Source organism: Aulostomus chinensis, chromosome 7, assembly GCF_037954235.1.
Source record: "Aulostomus chinensis isolate RoL2024-O1b breed Wild chromosome 7, RoL_Achi_v1.0, whole genome shotgun sequence".
Classification (NCBI taxonomy): domain Eukaryota; kingdom Metazoa; phylum Chordata; class Actinopteri; order Syngnathiformes; family Aulostomidae; genus Aulostomus; species Aulostomus chinensis.
In genome coordinates this window covers 27,607,968-27,625,257 of record NC_141326.1, presented here as the reverse complement: position 1 = coordinate 27,625,257, position 17,290 = coordinate 27,607,968, and the positions used below count along the sequence as shown (strand labels likewise).

The following is a 17,290-nucleotide window of genomic DNA, read 5'->3' as shown; positions in this document are numbered from 1 at the left end:
CATGTGCCTCCATTGACCTCTTTCTTTTGCGCTTCACTTTTTATTCACATGTATTGTTTTCTAATTGCTATTTGCTACAAATGCAAACAATTTGTTTGCATTTGCATGTTTAATGTGTAGCTGTCATTCGATGTTAACTTAACCGAGCGGGAAAACTTTGGTAAAGTTAAAACCACAACTGGGTAAATAATCCTGCTGCAGCGCTCAGTTGCAGAACCTTCGCTCGGAGCCCTAAATGAAGTTGTATCTCAATGTGTGGACACCAGAGTGACACAGCGTTGCGATGGCCTCCCGTTTGCTATTTCAGAGCCTTGAATGTGGTCTTTTGATTAAAGTAATAATTCCTCCGTCGGATTGAATTGATAGCAGTTGATGACGCAAAGAAAAGAATAAAATGTTACCCTAGCAACCTACCACTCGGGGGGCTTTTCTGCTCACCCCCTCAATTCATTGGGTACACCTGGATAAGACCACGATTCATGGTGCTGTTGAACTGTACTGGGCTTCATGGAGAGATTTCTGTGTTTATTATTTTGTACATGCTATTTATTTATATTTTATTTTCATGTCCCTGCGCCAGTGACGGACGCAGGCTGGAGGTCGTCCGTCTGTCCGTCTATTCTGACTTGTTAGTGTGACATCTCAGGGAACGCTTTGAAAGAATTTCTTCAAATTAGACTGGAACGCTCACTGGGACTGAAGGATGGCCTGAAAAAAGATGGTGGAGGTCAGAGGTCACTGTCACGGGCCAATATCGTAGCATCACACTTCCTTAATGCGGTGTTTCTAGATTGTATTTGTTGCAAAAGGACTCCTGCACACTTGTCTTGTATCAAACCGCTGCTAATGAATGTGAATTGGAAGCCGGACAGAGGGGCAGAAGTCCTTTTGCAACAAATGAAAACATTGAACTAGAAATACCTCTTTGAGTCCCTTGGCAACTTTTTGGTTTACTCAGCCGCCGCCGATGATGCTCCTGCCTCACCGAATAGATGCTTGAACATCCGCCTCAGTTCAGCAGCACCACAAACGACAGCCTCCAACGCGATGGTTGAAATATGATACGAGCAGAACTTTTATAACCTCCGTGAAGTGAAAATGTATTGCAGGGTTACGTCAATCGCATCCTACGCCCACGGAAACCAAACCACATACGAGTACACGCACTCTTGAGAGAAGGTCACCATGATCCCCTCGCTCTTCTTGATGCTATTTATCTTTAAAACTGTCATGTTTACATCCAAACAGAGCGAAATGCACAGCTTCATTTGTTGCTAGCAAGGATTTATTTACTTTTTTTTTTTTTTTGGTCATTTAAGGAGGAAATGTTTGAATGAGCAATTATGGGCTCGGTATGTAAAAAAAAGTATTTAGCAGAGAATTCCTTTAACCCGTGTTCAAGAGGAGACGAAACATACGGATGCGTATCACACATTCCTAACAGTTTCACTCATGTTGCAGTTACTTCGTGTAAACTAATGCAGTCTCTTTATACTGTGTGTGTGTGTGTGTGTGTGTGTGTGTGTGTGTGTGTGTGTGCGCGTGTGTGTGTATTCTAGAGCCTGGGTCTGGCGCACTTTGTATGGATCACCCCCTTGCAGTGTATCTTGTGTGTGGGTTTGATCTGGGAACTGATAGAGGTCAACGGTTTCTGCGCCCTGGCAGCTCTCACCCTCCTGGGGATCATCCAAGCCTGGCTCTCCCAGAAGATGGGACCTCACCGGTGGGGAAGCACAGCCGCATATATTCATTCTATACATTCTCACGATGCTGCCGTGAATTGTTAATGTAAGACCTCACTCCCCCACCCCGATGTGAAGGGTGAAGCGTGCAGGAATGATTAGCCGCCGCCTGGCTCTCACTTCAGAGATTGTGGAGAACATCCACTCCGTGAAGGCGTACGGCTGGGAGGAGGTGATGGAGACAATCATCAAGAACATCAGGCAGTATGACTACACACACACACACACACACACACACACACACACATACACACACACACACACAAAAGTCACTAAATTTTCCTCTTTGTGAGCTCAGGACACCTATTTGTGAGTACTCGAAAGGCAAAATACAATTTTTGGGGGAGTATTTCTTCAAACTGATGGGGAAAAAGTAACGAGAGTCGCTGAACATCGGACACAAAGGGCTGTAAGGTGTAAATAGAGTCAAACTGATGCTATGATTGAGGTAGATGACGAAACATGGGGTAAACCTGCAGCACCACGCTGGCTGCAATCAGGATCACTGCGCTTGGCATGAACAATAAACCTACAGGAACCAGTTTTGGTGTCACGGAGACATAACGACAACCACCAGAGCAAAACCAACCAACTAACTAACACTTCACAATTACTTGATAATAGGGAAATGAAATGGACTGTGAATCTCTTTCATTTTCCCTCCATCTCCTCTCCCTGCTCAGGGATGAGATGACGCTGACGAGGAAGATCGGTTCCCTGCGTTACTTCTACAGTGCCTCCTACTTCTTCTCCGCCATCTTGGTCATCGTGTCAGCCATCGTGCCGCACGCGCTGAGTAAAGGCATCATCCTTCGTCGTATCTTCACCACAGCCTCCTACTGCATGGTGCTGAGAATGACGCTGACTCGCCAGCTGCCTGGATCCATCCAGATGTGGTACGATACGCTGGCACTGGTCAAGAAGATCGAGGTGGGTCCCGAGAGGTGGATGAGATGTGTACGACCAGTAGGGTGATGTCATTCCGTATGAGAACCAGTAAGATATCATTTCCACCAGCCTGCCACCATCAATATTGATAAAATCTTTCGGTTCCTGTCTGTGTTTTATGTTGTCCAGGAATTCCTGACGAAGGAGGAATACAGGGTGCTAGAATACAACCTGACCACCACCGAGTTGGAGCTGGTCAACGTGTCTGCATCCTGGGACGAGGTTCGTTTGTGTCCGGGGGTCAAACTTGCATTGGGTCCACAGGCTGGAAAACTGTTGTAATTCCTTTGCTGAGGCAAAAGAGGAAGGGTGGAGAGGGAGAAGAACGGCGCTAGCAGAAGGTGCTCCAGCCCGAACTTCAGCTGAACGTTTTTGTGCGAGGGACAACCGAGTTAATCTGCGGCAAAAGAAATAAAGCAGCTGGCTGCTGAGGTCACGAACGTCACGATGCATCAGAGCAGATGCAGTTTACATCAAAATTCACCGCCATTTTTCTCAGCGGGATTCCTCTCGCTGTGTCATCACACTGAGGCTCAGGACCTGAGCTTTACAATCATGACTGAGTCGTGGTGGGAAGTTTATCCTTATTCAGCCATGGTTGGAGCTGTGAAATGTAATCATAGAAATCTGTTTCCACGCTTCAGTTTGAATAATTTCACAATAAGAGTCCATTAATAATGCTTCGACATATATGAGAGTGCTGAATAAGCACAATTCTTAGGCACAATTAACCATTTACTAACGCTCTTTGAGACCCTTTTTTTTGGGCCTAACCCCAAACCAGTGGTTCCTTCCATTTAGTAAACTGGACGCCATTAGGAAACTCTTGCTTGCCCTTGTAGTCAAACGTTAACTCACGGTTGAATAAGGATTAACTCACCGATATCAATGCACACGTAATGTTAACAAATAACTCATGAGGTTGTCATTAACTAGCTTGAAAATAGACTCCGACACAACGGTATCTCATGTTTGATGGCTTCATGACAAGTGAACGTTAGATACTTAGTTAGTGTTCCTGCCTGGTTCAGACCAGAGTAAACACTTAAGAATGTGTCCCATGCTTTTTGGAAAGTACTTCTCTTCTCTGTAAAATACTGTAACAGTACAACATTGTGACAAGAACCTGGTGTACTCCATGTGTTACGGTAGATTCTTTACCATCACTGGGAGTGAGTGTTGTGTAGTTTTATCTACAGGTAGCGGCTGTAAACGTCGCGTAAGAGCTGGGATCTATTGATCATCCAACACCGTGAGAAAACCCACTTCCAACAGCTTCTTCGCCCTTCGCTTTGCATAATTAATTATCTCTGTGTCGTCGTCACACTTTGCTGGGAACCTTCTGGTTCTCCCTCTGAGATCTGGATTTTGTTCATCAACTAATTCCCAGATTCTCCTCTTGCCGTCTCCTCTTCCTGGAATTTGCCATTTGTAGATGAATGGGAGGGGTGTTGCCTTTCTTTACAGCTGACAGCAAATACGTCAGCTCATTAGAATGAGAATCACACGGGACAGCCTACACAAACCCGAGCAAGCCCTCGCATTAGGGGAACGCTGACCCATAAAATGTCGCGGGGGTCAATGATTAAGCCGGCGACTCGACCAGAGTTCCCCTTTTTTGAGCAGCGAGATGTGTCAGCCATTCATCTTCACCCAGCTGGTGACAGATGAGGTGGAATAAGGCCATTGTGACTCCAGTTTCTCAGTCGGTTCTTTTCTCCGGAGCAGGCGGTTATGTAGACTAAACACATACACACACACACACACACACACACACGCACAGGTTAATACACAGTGTCTAACAGTGTATTTTAAAAGAACGCCATGATACAATTATCGCGTAATGAAGTTAATTACAATGAAGTATCGTGTAATCACCTCCACCGAGGAGGTTTGTTTTTTTTAGTCAGCAGGGAATCTTAAAACCCAGTGGACAGATTTTGATTGAAGCTGGTGGAAATATGTTTGTTCCTAAAAACATCATCGACAGCCCGTCTACTTCTTGTGTTACAATTTGGTATTTTATTTGAAAGTGAACAACACCTCCAGCACAGACGTTTAGGTTTTTCCTTCTTTCGATAAGTTTGCCCTTTACAGGCTGCATGAGTGGTGAGTGCATGTTCTCTGCAGGGCATTGGTGAGCTCTTTGAGAAGATCAAGCAGGAGAACAAAGCCAATGGACACCCCAATGGTGACGCCGGCCTCTTCTTCACAAACCTCTACGTGACGCCTGTCCTCAAGAACATCAGCCTCTACCTGGAGAAGGGCAAGATGCTGGCAGTGGCTGGATCCACCGGCTCGGGGAAGGTTGGTGAAAGATGGAAAGAAAAGGATCCCTCACGTTAAAACTGTAAAAAAAAACAAAAACAGAAACAACTTAAAATGCCTCTGCGTTGTTCTCCGGTGTTCTCCAGAGTTCCTTGCTCATGATGATCCTGGGAGAGCTGGTGCCATCGGAGGGTAAAATCAGACACAGCGGTCGCATCTCCTTCTCCTCGCAGACTTCCTGGATCATGCCCGGGACAATCCGCGACAACATCCTGTTTGGCCTCACTTATGACGAGTACCGCTACACATCAGTCATCAAGGCCTGCCAGCTGGAAGAGGTACGCATGTTTTACTTCACCTGATAAGTCTTATATTAGTGAAATATCCTCTCCAAACCATTCTTTCACAACCCAGATCATTAAAATATCTGAAATTTTCAATTAACTGAACTCTTAAATAAAACTTTTGACAATAACGAGGACGCTGAGCTTGCAGATGAGCAACCTGAGTCAACAAAATTGTCTTTTTTAAAAAAAAAAAAAAAAGGAAATCCTGCTGGATTCACAGCCAATCTGTGCTGCTGCAGTCGTACTCCAGCTCAGCAGGCGCACGTGTGACGGTGTCAGTGCTGCTTTTGAGCCACGTTTTTGGGGAGACGGAGGGTTTTCAGCATCACGGGAAATTCTGTTCGCGGTGGTAGTTTACAGCTGATATGTTGATGATGTTGCCGCGCCATGAAGACTCTGCAACTCACATTAACTCGGGTCGAAACGACCGGCGAGTGTACGCGTGTCAGCTGGATCACTGTTAACCACTGGTGCAAAGTACATTCATTGTGTTGAGACGACTGGCGCTAAATATCACAAATTCATTTTCACCCGCGTTCTTTTCCTCCTCGTCAGGCTGGAGGCTCTTTGCTCAGTCGTCTGTTCGGTGCCTCCGCGAGGCATCAAGTAGGTTCATGTTTCATCGCATTTACACCTATTATGTTACACACACACACACACACACACACACACACACACACACACACACACACACACTCATTGAGTGTCTCATAAACCTCAGTGTTGAGTGAAGGCTCCTCGGCAGAATAATGTCCACTCTGTTGCCATGGATATATCACGTTATGTCACTGGGATGGAATATGAGCCGGTTGATTCACAATATCAGACGACCAAAAACTCAGAGTCGCTGCTTGGTGATAAATTGTTATCTGTTCAAATACGTTCAGAATCAGAATCAGAATCAGAATCAGCTTTATTGGCCAAGATTGTAGCACAAACAAGGAATTGGACTGCGGTTTACTGAGCTCTCTTTGGGAAAAAAAAAGAAAGTTATGTAAAGGTTTATATAAAACAAAGACAATAAAATAAGATAGAAAATAAGAATAAAGACATCAAATTACTTGAACAATATTTACAAGCCAACCTTTATACAAGATATAAATAAGTAGATAAGTATGTATGTGAGTGAATATTGCGGTTTCAACCGTATCCGAGAGTGAGGTGGTGCAAATATGCACAAGAGGTTTATAATATGTAACAAAAAAATTGTATCAGCAACTGCTCAAATACCACCGAGGTCTATATTTGATTAAAGAATTCAACCCAGGTGCGTAGCTCTACTGCACATCAGCAAAACTAGCTTTTAGTGAGAATGTTGACGTAACATGTTGCCTAATGTCTTCGTAGTTAGTGTCATTAACGCTGAAATCAAAGCCGCAGCTCACCTCACACCCCCATTCTTCGCCGACCACGCCCCACCTCCTGTGGCACGGACAGTGCTTTAAGTGTTTCTGGCTAAAACAAATGATGTTGTCACAACAAACAAGGTTTCTGCGCAGTATTGACATCCCCGTGTTAAAAAAAAAAAAAATGAAAGGAAAATTAAAAAAAAAGATAACAGCCTCTCAGGAGAGCCATCAAACGTTGGCACGAGGCGTTGATGAAACCACGTACAGGGAGGAATCGCGCGAGGAGTTGTGCTGTGTGTGCGCGCGTGTGTGTGTGTGTGTGTGTGTTGTATGGAAATGATAAGAATGACAGGAAGCCTTCCCTTCTGCAGTGGCAGCGAGGTTCACAAAGACGGGAGACAACTCCTCAGAGGTTCTGTTTGAACAGCTTCGGCTAGAACAACAAGCGCGCCTCCGAACTCACGCCATTCGTTGTGCTTCTCACGCCGTACGCTCACAAAACTGGAGATGGTTGCATTTGAAAAAAATCAGCGGTCTCATGTGACGAGTTCATTTGATGAAAAAAAAAACCCAGACAAAAACTACTCTTTTTTTTATCATTTTCAAGAACAGAAACAGAATGAATTAAATATTCTTTATAAAATATAAAAATGGCACAAATCAGCTCAGCTATCTAATATTTATTATATTTATTTATTAATATTTAATATTTTATGCCAGTATGGAATCTTTCTGATGAACTACGCAACTATAACTGCAACAGATGAAAGAAACTTAAACGTTAACACAAAACTCATGATATCATGACACCTTTCCCATGAAAGAGTCATCCCATCATCCATCTGCTGATACCTGTGTGAGCAAGGCGGCAAGGTGGAAACAAACTGTCTGTTAATAACCCTGTGCAATAAAAAGCAACATATTGCAGCAGAGTATTGATATTTCTGCCCCCTGTACCAATATCGTATCACTTAATATCACGTTGTTATGGCAGTTACATGTATCGCGTCCCGTCATGACACACAACAGCGCACCTTTGCAAATATCGTTCTGATAAAACGGGAAATTTTAAATTCATGGATTTTTGAAATGGGCGTGTTTTTTTTTTTACCAGTGTTATTAGATATGTGATGTAAGTATGATCAGACATCCCAGCTGGTTTTATCGTCATCATATACGTATAGAGTATTGCAGTGGGTATCTCAACGTGCCGTGATGAAATCATGACGGAGGAGTTCATCAAAGCCAGCTGTTTCAATAAAAAGATATGGCTATTCGTTATTTCAGTGTATTGATGACTGTTTGCCCGCGATGTACTGCAGTACTGATATTTTGTCCGACCCCTCGCTGACGTTTTCTCATAGTTTAATCATTGCGTTCATCCTCGGATTGTCTGAGCGACGTAGAATCAGAGAATCATCGCACAAGATGATTCGATCGAAATTAACTGACGATCATTCTCAACGATGCTTGAAATGACCCAAGACGAGGAAGAGCGGCAGCGTAGGCAGGATTCTCTACTGTAGGAAATATCTCCAAGGCAACGAGAGCTGATTTGTCCAGACAGAGCCGAGGCTTTTAGTGGGCTTGTGACTGTATTCCCCTCCATTGTTGGCCCCGAAGCACCAGACAGACTCCCACGGGTGGTCTCCCCACCATAAACTCACGGTTTGCCGCATGCTCCTATCCGCTGCCGGCGCAGGTGCTTTTTGTCCAGTGAGTCACACAACATGTCTTTTTTTGTTGTTGTTGTTTCTATGCTGCTTTATTTTACAAGCTCTTAAACAAGCTGTTAACTTGGTCCCCTATGCACTCCTGTCAGGACAGCGGAAGTTTAAAAAAAAAAAGGTAGGAAGTTTTGTTTTTTTGTTTTTTTAACGATGATAAACTTGTGCTGTCACTTCATTCGTGTCACTGTGGGCGTCTGTTGTCATGATGAATTGCCACCGAACACACCACGTCTGCGCCGTATCTCTACGTGTCACATCCTTCATTTGCCTTTCCCATGTGTGATTTGTGTGGTGTCACAATAAATCTCTGATTACCTGAGCCTGAGTGACTTTCATGACCAGGTAAAATCCCTATATTGGACTGTGTCTGGGTGACGTTGTGCTGAAGACATACGTTACCCCCCTCACATGCCACTAGCTGGGATCAGAAAGTTGTGTGCTGCCATGTGACATCCACCCACCAATCAATCTTCAGCTGTTAGCAGCATGTATGTCTACAAGCTAATCGCTAGAATGCGTCAGACACTCTTGAAAAGCTGCATTTTCAAGTTACTTTCTTTCCGGTGTGAATCTTTTGTAGTTATTAGGGAATAAAGGCCCAACTTTCAAACATCTCGTCACGAGCATCTGCTTGCTTTTGCATGTTCACATTCGACTCTGTCCCAAGCTGCTACATGGGTGTTTTCTAAACACATTCAGACATTCTAAATGTCTCGAGTATCTTCGAAACGACAGCCCCGGCAAGAGGAGCGGCCTCTCTCTGTTAGCTTCACCTGACGGAGTCTAAGTTTCTGTTCAAGGACGCGGAGCAAGGACAAGCCCTCATACAGAGAGGAGGCGACTCTTCAAAACATGTCAACACCAGATCATACATGTCACGCTTTCACCACTCAAGTGGCTCTTATCGGCTCTCATACAAAAGCTCAGCTGTTTCAAGGTAGCAGCCTGTATATTAGATCTTTGCTTTGCTTGATTAAAGCGTGTCTAATCAAGGATACTGTATGTCATGTTCGGAACGTTTGCTGCGACATCATGTGTGGACAGAGTCCGAGTTGTGGATCTGAAAACCACTGACCAAGATTTAGTCGTGGTAGCTGTTAGCACGCTGGTGGAAGCTCACAGTCAAGCAAGACTCTGTTTGTTCATATTTGAAGGCATTTGGCTTTCTGAGGCAGCACAACGGGCTATGAAAGCAAAGGGTTGAGATTTCATACCCTTGTCACCCTGCAGAGAAGATATGGATAGAAAAGGTAGAAGATAGAAGAGGCAGCATGGAGGGGTGTGAGGTTTTTAACCATTCCATCAAACTCTGCTGTCACTGTTCACGTCCGACCCTCTGACACCTGGTTTTCCTCTGTAGGACTTTGCCTTGTTGCCCGAAAAAGACAAGACGCTCCTCGTTGAAGGAGGGGTGACCCTCAGTGGAGGTCAAAGGGCACGCCTCGGATTGGCCAGGTACTTCCTGTCACGTCTGAGCATCTTGTTCGACTCCCTTTTCCTCAGATTATAAACTGTAAGTTCGGTCTCGGTCCTGGTTCTGATTTGGCTCGGTAGAATGCTGCAGCAGTGAGGTAAGCTCGCGCGTCAACGGGGAGTTAGCATCTCCGTGGATTCAACTGGAATTTTTGGTTGACTGCAGAAAACAAACGTTCTGTCAAGCAAATGAGACTCAGCAAGATAATCGATCGTGAGACAGTCTGTTAAAATTACACTTTAAATGACGTAGGACGTCATGTCCCTGACGAGGCATCAAGCTGGTGGTTCCCATCAGTGCAAGAAAAGAGCTTTACTGTACAAATCAGAAGCTTCCAGCGCTACCAACACCTGCTGCTATTCTTATCCGTGTTCCAGTGTGTCCACACTTACTGAAGTGTTTTATGGTGTCGTGTTTTTATGCTTTCCACCGCCTCATTAGAGCTTTATGACTCCATCAAATCTCTGTGTAGATTACAGCAGTCAGACACTTTCATATTCCCATGCATTATTTATTGGTTAAGTGTCCTGACGTCAATTTGCTGCCTCTCACTGGTCTCTGGCTTTTGCCATCAAAGTAAATATTTGGCGACTTAGATTTATTCCCCCCCAAATGACCGACTTCCTCATTTGCATCTTTTTTATATTTATTCTTTTTTTTTTTTTTCCTCTTTGGCTCATTCTTTCATGACATTGTCGTACTTAACCTTTGTATTTTTCTCCATGAATATGTCGCAATCCCTCGCGCAGTCTGTTGACACGCTGCTTTTGTCCTTCAGGGCTGTGTATAAAGACGCGGACCTCTACCTGCTGGATGCACCTTTCACCCACCTGGACATCGTGACGGAGAAAGAGATCTTCGAAAAGTGGGTATCGTGACAGCAACGGTGTTTTTCATGTGGAGGAAGTGTGTATGTGTCTGTGTGTGTGTGTGTGGTGGAGGTGGGGGGTGCTGAGCTGAAGTTCAAGGTCAAGGTTGTCCCTTGTTGACTGGGAAGTCTTGTGGCTGCTTCACCTCACTGTAACCACCTCAGGATGGGTTCATTTTGAAGCTCATTGCAACATATTTTTCATTTAAATGGCTGTTTATTCTTGCGTTCAAGCTCTTGTGAAAGGCGCTCTCACAGTGCTCGCTAGCGCTTCGCTGACATGTAAACCTCTGCATGTCACAGTAGATGGAGTTCCCGCGCTGCCTGGAGGAGGCACACTGAGCGTGCTCCGTGGGCAGAGCGTGTGCCATTGACTTGCTCCCTCTCGTTTCTTGAAAGTAGATAAATATTTAAATCTTGTCGCTTCTCAGACGTGTACAAACGTGACAAGACCAAAATGGGTTGAGCAAAGAAAAGAATCATTTTGTTGAGATTGTGTGACATTCAAAACAATTTAACCACCCTTCTTTTTTTCCAGCCACGACAGCGACTGTGGCGTAGGCTGTGGTGGAGCCATCTCACCAGTTGGATTGAAAGTTAATTTAAAAGGACTTTCTGTAGTTGACACACATTTACTGTCTCAATTTTCTGTTGCTGTTAAGGTGCGTCTGTAAACTGATGGCCTCCAAGACTCGGATTGTTGTCACCAGCAAATTGGAGCATCTCAAACGAGCGGATAAAATCCTTCTGCTGCACAACGGAGACTGTTACTTCTACGGCACCTTCTCAGAGCTGCAGGCGCAGCGGCCTGATTTCAGCTCCCTCCTCCTCGGCCTGGAAGCCTATGATAACATCAACGCTGAGCGGCGCAGCTCCATCCTCACAGAAACTCTCCGCAGGGTCTCCATCGATGAAACGGCTGGTTTCCGAGGCTCAGACCCCATTCGTCAGTCTTTCCGCCAGCCACCACCCCCAATAATTGTCTCTGGACCCCAAGGAGGTGACGGCTACCCAGAGAAACGCAAGCAGTCCCTCATTCTCAGCCCTCTGGCAGCTGCCCGCAAGTTCTCTTTCATCGGGAACTCCCAACAGACTCCAAACACCATCCAGTCAACGACAGAGGACGGGGTTCGGGAGCTCTCTGAGAGGAAATTCTCAGTGGTACCTGAGGATGATCAGGTAGAGGAGGTGCTTCCCAGGGGGAACCTGTACCACCACGGTTTGCAGCATCTGAATGGGCAGCGGCGCCAGTCGGTCCTGGCGTTCATCACCAACACTCAGGGCCATGACCGCAGAGAGCAGATGCAGATGCAGATGCAGTCATCCTTCAGAAAGAAGCTGTCCATCACGCCGCAGTGCGACCTGGCGTCTGAGCTGGACATTTATGCCCGTCGCCTGTCCAAGGACAGTGTTTATGACATTAGTGAAGAAGTGGATGAAGAAGACATGGAGGTAGACACATCCCCCAGGCACAGATTTGCTGTAAAAACAAGAGGATCATTTGTGTCTTGTTTCTTCACAGCAATGCTTTGCAGATGATCGTGAGAACATCTTTGAAACTACCTCATGGAGCACCTACCTGCGCTACATCACCACCAACAGGAGCCTCGTCTACGTCCTCATCTTCATCTTCATCGTCTTTGCCATCGAGGTGAGGCCACCACCAGGATGAAGATGTAGGATTGTTGGTATTATCAACGATAACAGTTTGTTCCTGTCCTTTCCACCGTTAGGTCGCAGGCTCCGTCATCGGCATTTTCCTGATTACTGAGTGAGTGTTGACTCTCACGTTGCTTGTGAGTAAAACAGCTTTGGAAATCAATCCCTGAAACGGAGCCGCCTATTAAACCCAACAGCCTCAGTGTTTCGAGCCACTTGTTCCGTCGTTCCAGGTCTCCCCTCTTCCCTCAGATCTAAATTTGCCACCGTGTCCTTCCGTCTCCCTGCACAGTGGCGGAATGTCGTGTCGCCACCGATATGTCTCTCTCCTCAGTGTCTCCCTGCACTTTTCCGCCGACAATGGCGAGCACCGAAGGCGGAACAAGTTTCGTGGTGTAAAATATATATTACACACACACACACACACACATATATCACCTTTATAGTTCTTATATTGTATATATTTTTTGACAGACCTGCAAATTTCAAGCACCCTTCAGCCGGACAAAGGCAAATGAGCAGAAAGATTCCAATTCTTGCGGCTGTCAGCGATTCTGAAGAGTCCTTCACTATTTTTCTAAAAGAAAAAACAACAACTTTATTTTTTATTCTTCTCCTCCCACATTTTTTTACCCAATTGACACCAAACTTGATTGACAGCATCCTCTGGCTGTCCTCCGTGATCAATCCAGCGGGGTTTTCTGAAAATGACGAAAGAAATGGAGGCCACAGCGCATTAAATTTAATGTGTTTTGAAAAAAACAAAATTCCTGCTGATAACATTTCTGGACGTGAAGAAATGTTCACATGCGGGATTTATCAGTCTCAGCTACTTCACGGTTTGCCAGCTGTTGATGAATAAAGAATGACATCAGCGAAAACACGCATGAAAATTAATTAGAAATATTCACATTTAGACCTCTGGTGCACAGAACCTTCTGCGCTACTCTTGGTGTTTACTGAGAGTATAGAGTTTAGTTTCTATGTTTTTGGACTAAAATTAGTTTGTTGCATGACATTTTGTTTTTCTCAGTACAATCTGGCGGGACGGCGCCAACCCTTCATCGCCCAACTACATCGACGAGCAGCACCCCAATGCCTCGTCGCCCCCCGTCCACCTGGCTGTCATCGTCACCCCGACCAGCGCCTACTACATCATCTACATCTACGTGGCCACATCGGAGAGCGTGCTGGCCCTGGGCTTCTTCAGGGGTCTCCCGTTGGTGCACACCTTACTCACTGTTTCCAAAAGACTCCACGAGCAGATGCTGAGTTCTGTGCTGCGGGCTCCCATGGCTCTGCTCAACACAATGAAGACAGGTGCTGCTGAACGTTGGTTTAACACGCAAATATCATACCTGTCGTGGTACACTTTCCTGGAACTCACCTGAGTTGTCCTTCCTTGTTCGTTCTGGTTCAGGCCGGATCATGAACCGATTCACCAAGGACATGGCCACCATAGATGACATGTTGCCTCTCGTGCTGTTTGACCTCATACAGGTACGCCGCTGAAACACCGTTCAAAGTAATGTCAATGTAAAAGTAATGTCGGTTGGAAAAGATTACAGTAGGACGTGAATTCAGTTCTGACGCGTTACACGGTGTCCCAGAATCCTTCAGTGAGTTAGTTTGTGCTCCACGTATCAAGTTATCAGTCAGGTAGACCAAGATGAGCTACTTTAGTCTAGGTTTTGAGTTCCTGTCTGAAATAACTGCTAGGACGACGAGGCAGGATGAGAGTCGGGCTGCAGGATTCTTGAAAGTCGCCAGTTTCTTGCCTAGAGAAACAGAAAAAAGATGAATTGAATTTCAAAATAGCAATGCCCACCTTTGTCAAAGTTGTTTTTGTTGTTGTTGTTGTTGTGTTTTTTAACGTGCATAAAACCGAGAAATTTGGGAGAAGTCCTGGAAATAGAGTATAGATGGTTCAGTTGATGTTAACTTAGAAAAAACTTTTAAACTTCTTGAATACACGATTATTTCATATCAAAATATGTGGATTTTAATGAACCTAGTTTATATTTGCTGGTTAGGTTTGACAAGGATGTCTTGGTTTATTTTTCAGGTGAAATCAGACATCTCAGAGTCATGAAAAATCAATCATGTCCTCGAGAAAACATTAACAGAGTAAGCGGAAGGTTTTAAATGTTAGTATCTAATGGACGTTTTCGTGGAGGTACGATCCAGATATCAAGGGTGAAGACACGAGTGTGTGAATCTCTACGTGACTGTGAATGCGAATCATTTATGAACTCTTATGCTCCAGCAAAGTAGGTCATGGATCCACAGCTGCACCCTGCAAACCGCAGCTCGTTTAAGTGATCAGAGGAAACATGGCCCCGGTGTCGTGTGCCGTGTACAGCAGGTTCAAGCAAGTGACTGGCAGCGAGCGCTGTTATTTTGGAAATAGAGACGCGCATTTCTCACAAATGTCTCGTATTTGCTTTACAAAAGCACATTCCACACGCGTCTGTATGGCTGCGTTTGTTGTGGAAGATATCCTCTACTATGTGGACAACTGCGTCAGGGAATTCTTTATCCATGGAATCTCCCATCGATCGGCCACGTGTGTCGGGTCACGCAGTGCATATATGGGGGGGGGGGGGGGGGTATTTTAGCAGCACTTTACTTTAGTTTACCCAAGAATACAGCTACTGACACAGACCAGCTTCCACTGGTTGTTCGCACCTCCACATAATAGTTCCGTGATCTTTTCTATAATTTACTGATCAAAATTAATGCGTTATTGTGCCAACCCCTAAATTTAAGTAGAGAGTGAATTTAAAAGTAAAGGTACCGAGGCTACAAATCATGTTTGGCATTCGCCTCAAGAAGATACCTCGCAGGTTCTCGAATCGGAACTTTTTTCTCTCTCTCTCTCCCCCTTCGCTAGTTGACGCTGATCGTCACGGGGGCCATCTTCACCGTGTCCATCATGCGGCCGTACATTTTCATTGCCGCCATCCCGCTGGCTGTCATCTTCGTTGTCCTCAGGAAGTACTTTCTACGAACCGGCCAGCAGCTCAAAGTACTGGAAGCTGAAGGTGAGACGCTGTAAATACCAGCTTGTCTGTGGTTTGTTTCACATGTATGCAGTCTGGTGATGGTGGTCATTCCTCCTGTCTGAATGAAGAAAAGTGTAAATTTTCATATTGGCAGATTTCCGTTCTTGCTGTATTGACCAGCTTTGATGTTGTCTTGCCTCTTTTCTATAACTGAGAAGATAAATTACCTCTAAGCAGAGAGGAACAGCAAAGACCAGGCCGCTTTAAATCCGTATCAAGCTTCTCTTGTAACAAGAACGTGCAAGGAAGTGCCAAACAAACCCACCTGTGCTTGGTTAGACTTCAAAAAGTGACGTAAAAAGTAAAAATAGACCAAAAAAACAGGTTGGGTGCATTTGTCTATAAAATTAAAAACCTCAGTGGGACTTTTGGATTCTCTTTGCATACCTGATACTCAGTCCAGATACTTCAACTCATTTGCGAGTACCTTTAAAGTTTTACTTTTGTCTCATTTATTTTAATACACAATGAAGAAGGATGAAACCAGCATGAGTCATCTCATCAAAAGGTGGATATTCAGGAAGTATAAATGAAAGGAAAACTAATAGAAGGGGCAGAGGAAGCGAGATTTAGCCGGCAGACGGCCGCTGTCATCATAACGGAGCTGGTGGGTGGCCTGGGGCCAAGGGGTGAAGAACACAAACATGACGGAGGAAGAGCTGAAGGAAAGACTGGATGGTCCACCTCAGAGGGGCGAGGTCTCATAGAGGATGTGAGGCAGGGCCAGCAGAACAACAGCTAGACACCAGTACAGGAACGTCCCAGTCAGAAGAGTCCTAGACCAGTAGACGTTTGTTCTGGAGCTGCTCTCTGGAACCCCTTGAGGGATTTTATTCAAATTTCTCACAAATGTTCAATGGACTCGAGGATGAAGTGTAAAGATTTGGGGGGGAGGGGTCAAAGGTCAAATGAACACGACTATATCTTGAAATGCAAGCTCGTTTCTTAAATCAGCAACACAGCAGCGGGTGTGTAACAGGAAGTTAGCCTGCTGATTTTTTTTTTGCAGCAGAGATTAGAAAATTGCCATGAAAGCTGCCGGTACCTCCTCCTCCTCTGGCTCAAGTGCAGCTTACGCTCACTCATGTTCTCAACCTGTGTATTTATTCCAGCAGCAGTGTAATAAAACTCAAAATAGCCCATTCTGTCAGGCGTACTCCCCCAGTGTAGAAGGCATCAGTCTCCTGTTACTCTTCCTCTCTTCCCATACAAAGAGGGAATGAAATAGGGAGTTTGTTTGTTGGTATAAGGCGTGAAAACTTGCATCTGTAAGGAGATGAATCTCTCCTGAAAGAACGTCCCCGTCCCCTTTGTTGGACCGTTGAAACGCACACCCATCACTTCTGGTATCGTCTGCAGCAGCTCTTACATAAGTGGACTGCACCTATTTTAAGTTGCTTTGAACAACAAAAACAACAGCAAAAGTCTGGCAGTGTTATATGATGTCACGTAATCAAGAGCGTCTAGAAATCCTCATTCCTAATTGTAGACGCCAGGTTTTCGGGTCACGGTGTCGTCGTGGCGACACGCTGTGACGTCAGAGGATGAGAAAACAGGTCGCTGGACTGCTGACAGAGATGCTACTCCGTGTTCTTTGGACTTTTCCTGCGTTGCTCTCAGTCCTGTCACCGAATGTGTGTTTCAGTGATGAGAGCGAGGGCTTCCTGGATCACACCAGGGTCACAGAGCTGAGCGGAGCTGGGATTTCCTTCATCCCCATCCTGGTCTCGCTCTCTGGTGCTGAAAACAGCGAGTCAGACAAAGTGAAAATGATCTTTATTCGTCACTCAAGTGTTTGTACTCTAATTTCTGGAGTCCAACTTAATAGCTGTGTATTTTT

The 17,290-nt window shown here is 45.2% G+C and overlaps 1 protein-coding gene across 2 annotated transcripts in view; it reads left to right on the top strand.

Moving 5' to 3' along the window:
- cftr (CF transmembrane conductance regulator) overlaps nucleotides 1–17,290 on the top strand; it is a 40,722-nt gene that overhangs the window by 13,064 nt on the left and 10,368 nt on the right. For both annotated transcript variants that reach the window (XM_086209669.1, XM_086209668.1), the window contains 14 exons: nucleotides 1,560–1,723; nucleotides 1,821–1,946; nucleotides 2,426–2,672; nucleotides 2,820–2,912; nucleotides 4,821–4,997; nucleotides 5,105–5,296; nucleotides 9,745–9,839; nucleotides 10,637–10,723; nucleotides 11,389–12,178; nucleotides 12,249–12,377; nucleotides 12,460–12,497; nucleotides 13,419–13,705; nucleotides 13,806–13,885; nucleotides 15,279–15,429. In XM_086209669.1, the coding sequence (XP_086065795.1) occupies nucleotides 1,560–1,723; nucleotides 1,821–1,946; nucleotides 2,426–2,672; nucleotides 2,820–2,912; nucleotides 4,821–4,997; nucleotides 5,105–5,296; nucleotides 9,745–9,839; nucleotides 10,637–10,723; nucleotides 11,389–12,178; nucleotides 12,249–12,377; nucleotides 12,460–12,497; nucleotides 13,419–13,705; nucleotides 13,806–13,885; nucleotides 15,279–15,429 (2,656 nt within the window). The remainder of the gene's footprint in view (nucleotides 1–1,559; nucleotides 1,724–1,820; nucleotides 1,947–2,425; nucleotides 2,673–2,819; nucleotides 2,913–4,820; nucleotides 4,998–5,104; nucleotides 5,297–9,744; nucleotides 9,840–10,636; nucleotides 10,724–11,388; nucleotides 12,179–12,248; nucleotides 12,378–12,459; nucleotides 12,498–13,418; nucleotides 13,706–13,805; nucleotides 13,886–15,278; nucleotides 15,430–17,290) is intronic.